We start from the raw sequence: 13,066 nt of genomic DNA, 5'->3' as shown, positions 1-13,066 counted from the left end.
TTATTGAGTCATGTTTTATGGTGTTAACACATGGTGTATCCTGGAGAATGTTCCATGAGCCTTTGTGAGAATATATTTTCTGCTGTTACTGGATGTAGTGTTCTGTAGACGCTAATCAGATTTAGTTGGTATATAATGTTCAAGTCTTCTGTTTGGTGATCTTTCTAGTTATATCCATTATTGAAAGTGCAGTATTGAAGTCTCTAACTATTACTGTTTAATTGTGTATTTTTACCTTCAATTCTGTCTGTTTTTTGCATAATGTATTTTGGGGCTGTGTTGATAGATAACATAAGATTTTAATTATTGTATCTTCTCAATATATTGACTCTTTTATCATATTTTATGCCCTTCTTTGTTGCTAGTAACAATTTTTGTCTTAAAGTGTCTTTTGTTTGATGTTAGTATAGTCTCTCCAGTTAACGGTCTTTTGGGTTCTTTTTTAAACACCTTTTTTGAGATATTATTAACATATAAAAATTGTTCATATTTAAGGTGTATGACTTGCTGTGTGTGTATGTGTTGAAATGATTACCACAACTAAGCTAGTTAACATATCCATCACCTATACATAGTTGCCAGTGTGTGAGTGTGTGTGTGTGTGTGTGTGTGTGTGTGTGTGTTGAGAAGTTTAATATAAGATCTATCGTCTTAGAAAATTTCAGGTATGCAGTATGGTATTATTAACTGTCATCACCATACTGTACATTATATCTTCAAAACTTATTTATAGTGCATAATTGAAACTGTGTGGAATATTTTTTCTATTGTTTTACTTTCAACCTATTCATGTCTTTGCATCTAAAATGAATCTCTTATAGACAGCATATAGTTGCATGATGTTTTTTGTTTTATCCATCCATTCTGCCATGTCTGCCTTTTAGTTGGTGGGTTTAATTCATTTACATTTAATGTAATTACTGATGAAATCGAATTTATGTCTGCAATTTTGATCTTTGGTTTTTATGTGTCTTATGCCTTTTTTTTCTTTCTTTCTGAATTCCTCTATTTTTCTGTATTCCACATTTTTTTGTGTTAAATAGACATTTTACTTTTTTTTCTTTTTAAGTATGCTCCATGCCCAGCATGAAGCCCAATACAAGGGGCTTGAACTCACAACCCTGAGATCAAGAACTGAGCTGCAACCAGGGGTCAAACACTTAACGGACCAGGCACCCCAAAATAGATCTTTTCTAATGTGCCATTTTAACTCCCGTGTTCTCTCTCTCTCTCTCTCTCTCTCTCTCATATACATACACACTTTTTTTTAGTTATTCTTTCAGTGGCTGCTCCAGAGATTACAATTAAAATACTAACTTATAACCATGTGTTTTGGTTTAATATCACCTTAATTTGAATAATAGATAAAAACTTTGCTCCATTGTACCTTGGTTTGCCTCCCCTTCCTTTGGGCTTACTATCACACAGATTAAATCTTTATACTTTATATGACAACACAGATGTATAATTACTGCTTTTTGCATTTGTATTTTATTTTTTTATGCATTTGTGTTTAAAAAGATTTTTTTTAACATTTATTTATTTTTGAGAGAGTGAGAGAGACAGAGTGTGAGCAAGGGAGGGGCAGAGAGAGAGAGGGAGACACAGAATCCAAAGCAGTCTCCAGGCTGTGAGCTGTCAGCACAGAGCCTGACGTGGGGCTTGAACTCACAAACTGTGAGATTGTGACCTGAGCCGAAGTCAGACATTTGACTGAGCTACCCAGGCGCCCCTGCATTATTTGTATTTTAAATCACATAGAAGAAAAAAATAATTACAAAGAAAAATGCATTTGTTGTCTTTTATATTTATCTATGTAGTTTCCTTTACCTGTGTTCTTTATTTCTTCTTGTGGATCTGAGTTACTATTTAGTGACCTCTCATTTCAACCTGAAGTACTCGCTTTAGCATTTCTTACAGGGCAGGTTTGCTGGTGATGAATTTTGTTTTTCTGGGAATGTGTTTTGTTTATCTTGTTTTTGTTTATCTGGGAATGTGTTAATTTCTCCTTCACTTTTGAAGATTAGTTTTGCTGGACATGGAATTTTTGGTTGACAGTCCTATGCTTTCAACACTTTGAGTGTTTCATTCCATTACTTTTGATTCCTTTAGTTCTGATGAGAAATTGGCTATTAATGATCCTCTTTACATGATAGGTTATTTCTCTCTTGGATTTGCAAGGTCATCTCTTTGTCTTTTGACAGTTTATGATGTGTCTAGATATGGATTTCTTTGAGTTTATGCTACTTGGAGGTGACTTACATTTACATATTCTTCCATGGTTTATACATTCTTCGATATGTAGATTACTGTTTTTTATCAAATTTGGGAATTTTTTTGCCATTTTTTCCTCAAATATTCTTTCTGCCCTTCTCTTCTGGAACTCCTTTTAGGCACATGTTTGTATGCTTGATGATGTCATATGGGTCTCTGAGGTTTTGTTCATTTTTCTTTGTCCCTCAGACTGGATACTTTCTTTTTAAAAAGTTTATTTATTTTGAAATAGAGAGGGAGGGAGGGACAGAGAGAAAGGGAGAGAGAGAATCCCAAGCAGGCTCTGTGCTGAGAATGCAGAGCACGATGCGGGGCTTAGTCCCACGAACTGTACGATGATGACCTGAGCTGAAACCAAGATTTGGATGCTTAACTTACTGAGCCACAGGTGCCTCTGGATACTTTCAATTAACCTATCTTCAAATTCACTGATTCTTTCTTTACCATGCCTGAAACTGATTTCAGTCTCTCTAGTGAATTTTTCAGTTGTATTTTTCAACTCCAGAATTTCTCTTTGGCTCTTTTTTTTTTTAATTAAAAATTTTTTTGTAGTGTTTATTTATTTTTGAGAGAGACAGAGACAGAATGTGAGTGGGTTAGGGGCAGAGAGAGAGGGAGACACAGAATCCGAAGCAGGCTCCAGGCTCTGAGCTGTCAGCACAGAGCCCGACGCGGGGCTCAAACTCACGAGCTGTGAGATCATGACCTGAGCTGAAGTCGGACACTCAACCGACTGAGCCACCAGGTGCCCCTCTCTTTGGCTCTTCTTTATAATTTCTCCCTATTGATATTCTCTATTTAGGTGAGGCATCATTTTCATGCTTATTTTTAGATACTTAGACATGGTTTCTTTCAGTTCTTTGAATTTACTTAAAATAGCAGTTTTAAAGTCTTTGTTTAGTAAGTTCCTCAGGAATGATTTTTGTTGAATGTTTTTGATTTGTTTTGGTTTCTGTGTGTGGGACATACTGTCTGGTTTCTTTGCATATCCAGTAATATTTGTTGAGAATTGGACATGTTAAATAATACAATGTGTTAACTCTGGAAATCAGATTCTCTCCCCTGCCATGGTTTATTGTTGTTCTTTGCTGCTGCTGTTGTTGTTTGTTAGTTACTTTCCTAAACTACTTTCATTAAGTTGGTGTTCTTTGTCCTGTGTGACCATGAAGTTTCTCCTTGGTTAGCTTGGTGGTCATCTAGTGATTAGAGGGAGATTTTTCTTAACCTCCTGGAACTGCTAAATCAGTCTTAGCTGAGGTGCTCTGTGTATGTATTGGGGAGTGCCTTCACTGCTGAGCCAGGCAGTTAAGAGCTTTGCCTTACCTCTCATCTCCTGCTTGCACAAATACTCAGGGCCAGCTAGAGGTGAGAGCTTAGGGCCTTCTCAGATCTTTCCTGAGCATGTGCACAACTTCAGGCATATACCTCACCCTGTGCCTGGGCACGGTCTTCTAGATTCCCAAAAATACGTTGGAGCTTTTCAAAGTCTCTTATGGTATTCCCCAGATTTTTGTTTTAAGCTCTTTGGTTAGCTTACTGTTGCAGCAACTTTTATCCACCATCTCAGGAGATCAGGATGTTAAACAGTTGTTCCTGATACTTTTCAACAACTAGCCCTGGGAGAAAGGCTTTCACACAGCATGAGTTCTGAGTCAGGTCAAATAAAAACAACATGCAGGCAGGGTGTCCACTTTCTGTAAAAAAACTTTGAAGGAGCTTCAGCCCCAGTCTACCCCCTCCAGTGGCTGCCAGGCTGGTTTTCACTGTGATTCTGAAGGCTACAGGCTTCAAGGCTACAGTTGAGCTGGAGGGGGAATGGGGATGGGAATGGAGCCTGTTAAAAGCCTCAAAGCCCATTGTTTTTACAGAGATTCAGATGTTTTCTTGAATAAAGACTTCCCAGACTTTGTTACCGTTCTCTTTTCTCTTATGGGAGAGAGGATTTATAGAGGTCCTTACTCTATCATCAATGACATCTCTATGTGTCTTCCTGTCACATATTGTCTATATTTATCAAGCCTTATTTGGCAATAATGACATTGTTAAAGTAATAAATGCATAGCATTTCTGTTTCTCTTCATAAAGCATTCTCTGTCAGTAATTGGCATCATGAAATCCTTTTTGTATCTCAGTGCGTAGGGAAACAGGCATGGAGTGGCATCCCCATTTTAGAGATGAGCAAACAGGCTCAAAAAGGTGAAGTGTTTTGCCCAGTGTTTCCAAATTACTCCCAGTTATGTGTCAATTCCCAGTTATTAGTTTCTTCTGCCCAGTTGACTCGAGCAGAATTGTGATTTTGGTATGTGGAAAAAAAAAAACAAGATATAATATTTGGTTTTATAATTTTTTTTTTTTAATGTTAGAGAGCACGAGTAGGGGAGAAGGGCAGAGAGAGAGAAAGAATCTTAAGCTTAAACAGGCTCCATGCTTAGTGCAGAGCCCAACGTGGGGATTGATCCCACAACCCTGGGCTTGTGACCTGAGCTGAAATCAAGAGTCAGACGCTCAAATGACTGAGACAGTCAAGTGTTCCAGTATTTCTTTTTTTAGTTTATTTATTTACTTTGAGAGAGAGAGAGAGAGAGAAAGAGCACAGGTGGCGGAGTAACAGAGAGAGAGAGAGAGAGAGAGAGAGAGAGAGAGAATCCCAAGCAGCCTCCTCACTATCAATGCAGAGCCCGATGTGGGGCTTGAACTCAAGAAATGTGAGATTATGACCTGAGCCAAAAGTCAAGAGTCGGCTGCTTAACTGACTGAGCCACCCAGGCGTCCCTGTAATATTTGCTTTTTTAAATGCAGTTATGTGTTATGCCATAAGAAGTTTAATTAAAATAGTAAAGTGTTGGGACTTCTATTCCATAATCAGTTATCTCGATGTTGATACTATTTGCTGTTTTGACCTGAACTCTCCCACATCCTCTAAATTATAGTTGCACCCATTTTGCATTTGGATGCCTAAGATTGTACACTATACAGTGACTTTAAGGAAAGAGATAGAGACTTGTTCTATATTTTTGGTATTCCAGTAATACAATTACATATCTTGAACCCAGATCTTTCTTTTTTTGAAGTTTGGCCTTCTAAATCCTGCCTGTGTCCAATAGAGGAAGAGGAAATTAACAGTAGCAAATTTAGTTAGATTGATAGCTACATGTTTCCATATGAAGCTGTTTCTCATCCGTCATTTGCTCTATATCACTGACATATATAGAAACAGAAACAAAGTTACTGAACATGTGGCCAATAGTTGGAAATGCCATCAACTCTTGATTACCAGGGATAGTGAAACAGAGCATTTCCTTCAATCCCTTTGGCAACTTAGTGTGTCCTGGAGAGTGAGGTCAGAATATAAAAGGGAAGAAAAGATCCTAGAGAGTGGAATCGATCAGGCAAGACTTGCTGCAGGAGCTAGTACTTGAGCTGAACTTTGATGGAAGTGAAAGATCTCCCTTGATGGGGAAGACAGGAGGTCACTCTCAGTGGGTAGCACCAAGAGGGAACCAGAAAGGAGCTGGGAGCAGTGAGGGTGGGACAGCAGCTTTAAGGTCTGCTGAAACCGGAACTTTTTTTCCCTCTTCTTTGATTCTTTTTTATTATTATGACAGGAATCCCAGACGTCAAGAGACAGAAACTGATGAGCGGGTTTCCTGGTCTTATTTAGTGATGCTTCCAGCTCATTATCTAAAGTGAGGCTTCTCTGCGCTGGAAGGGCCCTCTTAGCAACAGAACTGGAAAACAGAAGGTTTTGCCCTCAACTTGGAGCAAAGCCTCTGCAGACTACTGGGTGACTGAACCTCAGATGGGAGTGTTTTGACCCTTCTTTTATGGATTCTCATAGGATGGGAATTAAAAGTCTTGGTGGCTCCCAGCCATACTCTTTTATTACCCTGTCTGGAATATTGGGCTAGCTTTCTCTGAGTATTTGAGAAATCAGGACACATGTATATTCTTTTTTTTTTTTTTTTAAAATTTTTTTTTTTTTTTAATTTTTTTTTCAACGTTTTTATTTTATTTTTGGGACAGAGAGAGACGGAGCATGAACGGGGGAGGGGCAGAGAGAGAGGGAGACACAGAATCGGAAACAGGCTCCAGGCTCTGAGCCATCAGCCCAGAGCCTGACGCGGGGCTCGAACTCACGGACCACGAGATCGTGACCTGGCTGAAGTCGGATGCTTAACCGACTGCGCCACCCAGGCGCCCCAACATTTATTTATTTTTAAGAGAGAGAGAGAAAGAGAGATAGAGACAGAATCCAAAGCAGACTCCAGGCTCTGAGCTGTCAGCACAGAGCCAGATGCGGGGCTTGAACCTATGAACTGTGAGATCATGACCTGAGCCCAAGTCAGACGCTCAACTGACTGAGCCACTCAGGCACCCCAGGACACATGTATATTTTAAAATCTTTTAGAGTAAGTATAGTTTCTAAACAACAGAGACTTTAAATAAGTGATTTGCAGACACTGCATGAAAACACATAAGCTAAAAAAATACAGAAGCTATTTTTGGGGGGTCAGGTACTTAGTTCCTCATATCCTTATTTAAGAATAGACAAGAGTTGTAAGCCATGAATCTCTTCTTCTCATGAAATGTAAATCGTTGCATGGTGTTGTCAGATCTTAGACCCTATGAAAGGCATTCTCTAGAGTTGTCCCAAATTGGAGTGTTCTGGAGAAACTTAAGTGCCTAGCTAGGGGGTATGGGTTTGGTCTAGTAAAGAGTTGACAGAGAATCTCAGCAAGAGAACAGATACTCCTAAAACCATGTCTTAAGAGGAGATTCTACCATCTTTGGGGTGCCTGAGAGGCTCCGATGATGAAGCATCTGACTCTTGATTTCAGCTCAGGTTATGATCTCGCAGTTTGTGAGTTCGAGCCCCGCATTGGGCTCTGTGCTGATAGCACAGAACCTGCCTAGGATTTCTCTCCCCCGCCCCGCCCCTCCCCACTCGTGCTCTCTATCTCAAAATAAATAAATGAATTAAAAAAAAGATTGTACCATCTTTGTCCAGTTGTCTGCATGTCATCAGTAAAGTTAACCTAGCCTTGTAAAACAGTTAGGTGAGGATAATCATGTTTATCAGGGAAGGATCCATATCTGTATATTTAAAAAGTCTTTCTTATTTCTCTATTTAGCAAATTCCCCCAGCACCTTTACAGTATTTATAACCTATCAAAATGTAATGTGTACACTTCTCAGGACCCTGTATTCTTACTTAGAAGGTGCAGTATGCTTTATGTAGTTTGTTGCAGTGCTCAAATTCATTGTGATAGTATCTTTTTGGGGGTGGGGGTAATTTAAAACACATTTTCAAATCCCTTTAAGGTCAAATTGTTTGTAGGGGAAAATATCCTTGTACCTTTTATAAGCTGCTTATACTCGTAGCACAGATTAACTTCCCAGCACATAAAGGGAATACTAGAAAACCCTTGCATGATTAAATATGCCCCCAGAGGATTAAGTTTTTCCACATATTTTTGAAGCCAGAGCTATGAATAACGTTTCAGCATTTAACTTTCTGTACATCCTGATTATGGGGGAGGCTTTCACTCCTACTGCTCTTGCTGTTAGTTTTTCTGCTTTTCAGATTTGTAGCACTGCAAATTATCTGTGGAAACACGGGCTTGAAATCTGAAAGGTTAATTAAGGTCCAACATAGTATCGTCTCTGGAATTATTCCAGTTTTTTTTTTTCAAAGTTTTTGTCCATTTTTCCAACCTGTTCTTCTTTTACCTTACTGCACACCTGGCACAAAATACCTAGTTGGTGAGCTTAGTCATTTAGAAATAAGTGATCACTAAGCACACAGTATTTATCATTTTGAAAAAGATCACTTAATTTTCATGCATTTTTCCTAAGATAAAATTCTGGTTTGTAAGCAATCTCTTTATTCCTGAGGGATTCAGTTACCAAGTGCCTTTTTATCCAGGCATTGGGTGGTCACATTAATTTACTGGAGCTAATCAGCCAAAGGCTCAGCTTTGTGTGCCTTGAGGCATTCTGGTCACCCCTTGCTCCTCCGTAATCCCTGTGTACCTCTTCCCTGCAGGTCTTAGGTTAACCTTCCTTGGCTTCTTTCATAGGTATTCAGCAGCCCCTTGATTTCCTTGACGTCTGTGGTACCTTTATCCTGTCCCCAAGCTTACATAGGTCCTTAACCATATTTCCCCCCCAAACTTCTATTTTCTGTCCTGAGCAGGGGCCTCCACTTCCTTTCTCACATTCCCCACGCAGCTGTGCCAGACCATCACCACCCTCCTCAAGCTCTGTGGTCCACCTCATCCCCTCCTCTGGCAGCGGATGACCATGCTGCCTCCTGTCAGACTCCAGAACTTGTCAGCCCCCAGTTCCCTACTCTCCTAACTCACCACTACAGCTGCTTTGCTTCCTGTGGCTGAAGGAGGGCTCCCCTCTTTGCTCCAACTTCATCAGGCTTTAGAGTTCTTCTTCCTCTTGCACAACCTTCCCCCAGCGTTAGGGGGGAAATAGGGATTTTACTATTATTTAAATAAGTCACGCATGCCCCTGGTTTTAAAAATTCAAGCGGTATAAAAGAATTTACAGGGGCAACTACTTGACGCCAGTTGTATGTGTGTGTTCTTCCAGAGATCTTATATGCATGAACAAGCATACACACAGGTCACATTTCCCTTTCTTCCTCTTTCCTCCTCTACCTTTATTTCAAAAACATTAATACTAGATACTTGGTCTGTACATTGCTTTTAATATATCTGTATGTCTTGGAAATAGGTTTATATCAATACTCTAGAGCTACTCTGTTGTTTTAATGGATCTAGACTATGCCCTTGATTGTAAATACACCATAATTTTGTTAATCAGCCCCCTATTAAAGAGTCACTGCTTCTCATCTTTTGTTGCTGCAGTGTTTCAGTGAGCATGATTACACGCTGATTTTTTTTTTTTTTTTTTTTTTTTTTGCCCATGGACAACTGTATCTGTGTGAAAGGTCTTTGAAGTGGAATTGCTGGATCGAAGAGTTTATACATTTTTATTTCTGAGTGGATGAATTTGTAAACTTAATTAATTAACTAATTAATTAATTATGGAATCTTTGTTCACAACTGCCAAAGCTTAGAAGCAACCAACATGTCTTTCAGTGGGTGAATGGATAAACAAACTGTGGTACATACAACAAAAGAATATTACTTACCACTAAAAAAAAAAAAAAAAAAAAAGAGCTATTGAGTCATGCACAGACATGGCAGAACCTTAAATGCATGTGACTAAGTGAAAGAAGCCCATTTGAAAGGGCCACAAACTGTATGACACTCTGGAAAAGGCACCATTATGGAAACAGTAAAAGGGTCAGTGGTTGTTAGGCTGGGGTGGGTGGGAGATGACTAGGCAGAGCACAGGGGATTTTTAGGGTAGTGAAAATATAATGATTGGTATATATCTATTCTTCCCCCCCTCCCCCATTTTTCTGTTTCTAGTATTACTGCTTTTCCAGCCTTTCTATTCATGTGTAATTGATTTCTCCGATTTCTCTTCAGTGTCTGCTATCTTTTTGATACATTCATCTCTTTATTTCCTCTGAGTTTTGACACAGTTTCTGAGATATTCGGCTTTACTGTTTCCTTTCTAATTTTCACAATTCCTGTGATCTTTGAATTTTTAAATATGATAATCATTTTTTTTTCCTTCTAAGAACTCATATTGTTCTCCTGTCAAGATTGCGGGCCTTTAATCTTATTATTGAAGAAAAATATATATACGAAAAGGTACTTGATGGCTTTTTACAAAGTACATCAACATCCAGATAAAGAAACAAATAGTATTCCTTGTGCCCCTTCTATGTATAGTTCCTCCGTGGGTAACCACTCTCCTGACTTAGATTCATTTTTTGCCTGTTCTTTTTTTTTTAAGTTTATATATATAAATGTAACCATACAGTACATATTGCTTCCCTCTTCTTTTGTTTAACATTATGTTTGTGAGAGTTATCTCTGTTGTTGCATGTAGATATAGTTGTTTTCATTGCTAAGTAGTATTCCATTGCATAAATATACCAGTTTGTTCATTCATTCTACTATTGATGGACGTTTGAGTAGGATCTAGTTTGGACTGTCATAAATAGTGCTACTGTAGACACTTTGGGTCTTCTGATGCATACCTGAATACATTTTGTTATTGGTACATATATCTAGGAATATAATTGCTTGATCATAGGGCATGTAAGTGTTAAAGACTCTAAAGTAGCTCTCCCATTTTGCATTCCTGTGAAAATCCTGGTTGTTCTACATTCTTGCCAGTACTTGGTAACTTCTTTTTAATTTTAGCCATTTTGGTGGGTTAAAGTAGGAATTCCTTGTGGTTTTAGTTTTCGTTTCCCTAATCACTTGTAATGTTAAGCAACTTTTCATATGTTTATTGGCCATTTGGATATCCTCTGTTGTGACATGCCTGGTGAAATTTATCTTTACCTATTTAAACTATTCTGTTATTTAAAAACATATGGCTAGCCAGTAGATCACATTTCCCATTAATTGGTCCCTCTTTTCCTTTATCCCTTTTAATTTTTTTCTTGGCTCTTCTCTGTCCTGTAATTTTTTTTCCTAAGAAGTGAAATTTAGAATCAGGTAACCGTAGCTTTTCTAGAATTTTTAGTAAGTTTGCCTGAAACTTACATTTTATTTGAGAAAAATTATCATCTGAATTGGAAGATGATATTGTCATTCTTTCCAAAAAGGGGGAAATGGTAAATACTAGGCCCTCCCAATGTTTTCCCACCATAGTGCATAATTATCCTCATATTTAATTTCTAGTTTTAGTTTCATTCTTGATAGGTGCTTGTAGAAGTGAAAATTTTATAATACGCTTTTAAATCCTACAACACCCTTTTTAAAAAAATTTAATGTTTTACAGGTTCTTGATCAATATGAACGAGAAGGATTTAATTTCCTAGCGAAGGTGTTTAATTCTTCACATTCCTTCTTAGAAGACTTGACCGGTCTCACATTGCTGCATCAAGAGACCCAAGCTGCTGAGGTAAGAATAAAGCAAGCTTTCTGTACTGAGGACTGATGTGTTTGAAACCTACTTGATATTCAGATTTATGGAAAAGTAAGGAAGTGGTTAATTAGGATTTTTTTTCCCTTAGAACAAACATCACTAAATAAGTCTGCTAGTTATCAGAGGAGAATGGACCTTCTGAAATTGCTGTATGTTCATGTGTGCAGATTGTTGTATAGTAGGTGCCCAATGTACATAATTAAAGGGAGTATAGCTTACTGATTTTCAGGCACCTCTGGTCCTTTCTGAAGAACACCATTCCTGTAGCCATTGGAGAGTTGGCTCTAATGTCCATAGCTCAAAATGTAAAACAGGGAAGGCTGGGTTCTGGCCATGTTCAGAGAGAATATGCCTGGCTTTTATTTCATGATTGGATGCATCTTCTTAGGCCACCAAACCCTACCATGAATGGCTTCTCCGGTCACAACCTGAGATAGTTATGCTTTGCTTGTCAATTAGAATGTATTGCAAATCTTAATTTCCTGTGAAGAAGTTCTTAGGAAAAATGGCCTGTCTTAGCATTTCCACAAGCTACATAAGGAAAACCTTGTGTGCCTGTGTCCTGCAGGAGTGGAACACTTGCAAAGAGGCCTTTAGTCCTATAGTCCTATTTATTGATTACCACCCCATTCCCACCCTTGCCCGGGGTTGTGTGTCTTCACTGTTGGGACAGGCCCCAGTGGTCACTGAGTAGACATTCAGGCCCAGTACTGGACTAGCTGGTGGCAAACTAAAGCTGCTGTTGGGCAGACTGGGGCTAGCCTTGAGTAAGGGTGGAACTACCAGAGTCCAATCCTTGGACACTCTCAGCAGACTGAGGTGAGAGTTATAGGCACACCCGAGAGGCAAGATAGTACATCTCTAATACAACTTTTAACACTGAAATCAGTTCTGGGGTACCTGGCTGGCTTAGTCGGAAGAGCACGTGACTCGATCTGGGGGTCCTGAGTTTGAGCACTGCTTGCCATGGTATCCTCTGGGCAGTCAGTAGATACAGTATCCAACTTACAGCCAATAGTTAGACCCACACAGAGTCTCTCAGCTTCAGTCTCAGAAGATGAATGGAATCTTTGCTGAACTTTAAGAGACTTTGAGATTTTCCCCAGAACTGTGATTGGTTCCCAGAGGGTTCAGAATGTTATGGTGGTCATGGCCACTGTATTATCCTTTGAGCAGCACTGTACTGCCTGATGATAAGGGAAAAGTAACTTACAGGTCTTTTCCACCATGCAATTGTTTGACTAGTTGGCTGGGGGAATATTTCTTCCCAGATAGAAACAATTCATATACTTCTCTTTTGTTGGCTAGATGAATTGCAACTTGAAATTGACCCCAAATCTCACCTTTTAAAACAGAGCAGATGCTAGGATAATGGACAGATTCCTTGATAAAATCTGGCTTGTTTTGCATTTGAGTTGCATTAATAGCCTTTCAAAGAAGGAAGAGAAGGGGAAGTTTAAGAGAGCAAATAGTGACTAAATAGATGGTGGGCAGCAGGGGACATGGTTTCATCCACAAGCCTGAGATTGCTTTTTGAAGTTTTCCTCCATTAAATTATATTTATAGGTTTGGAATCATAAGCCACACATCAAATTTTTGATTAGAGATGGTAGACTGTTTGGCTTGTGAGCCAGATATGGCTTGCAGGTGTGTTTTGTTTGGCTTGCCCTGTGTGTTAAATCCTGAATAAACTCAACATTTAAAACTTGTGAGTTTTACATAAAAATCTGAATTTTCCCATTTCTAACTTCTTTGAAAAATC

General features: G+C 38.8%; 1 protein-coding gene across 4 annotated transcripts in view; it reads left to right on the top strand.

Moving 5' to 3' along the window:
• ATG7 (autophagy related 7) overlaps positions 1-13,066 on the top strand; it is a 247,595-nt gene that overhangs the window by 107,706 nt on the left and 126,823 nt on the right. For all 4 annotated transcript variants that reach the window (XM_040491951.1, XM_040491952.1, XM_040491953.1 and 1 more), the window contains one exon: positions 11,158-11,280. In XM_040491951.1, the coding sequence (XP_040347885.1) occupies positions 11,158-11,280 (123 nt within the window). The remainder of the gene's footprint in view (positions 1-11,157; positions 11,281-13,066) is intronic.

This window comes from Herpailurus yagouaroundi, unplaced genomic scaffold (assembly GCF_014898765.1).
Source record: "Herpailurus yagouaroundi ecotype Mexico unplaced genomic scaffold, PumYag 183, whole genome shotgun sequence".
Classification (NCBI taxonomy): domain Eukaryota; kingdom Metazoa; phylum Chordata; class Mammalia; order Carnivora; family Felidae; genus Herpailurus; species Herpailurus yagouaroundi.
Note: the sequence above shows the minus strand (reverse complement) of the source record. Positions and strands in the feature narration are given on the sequence as shown.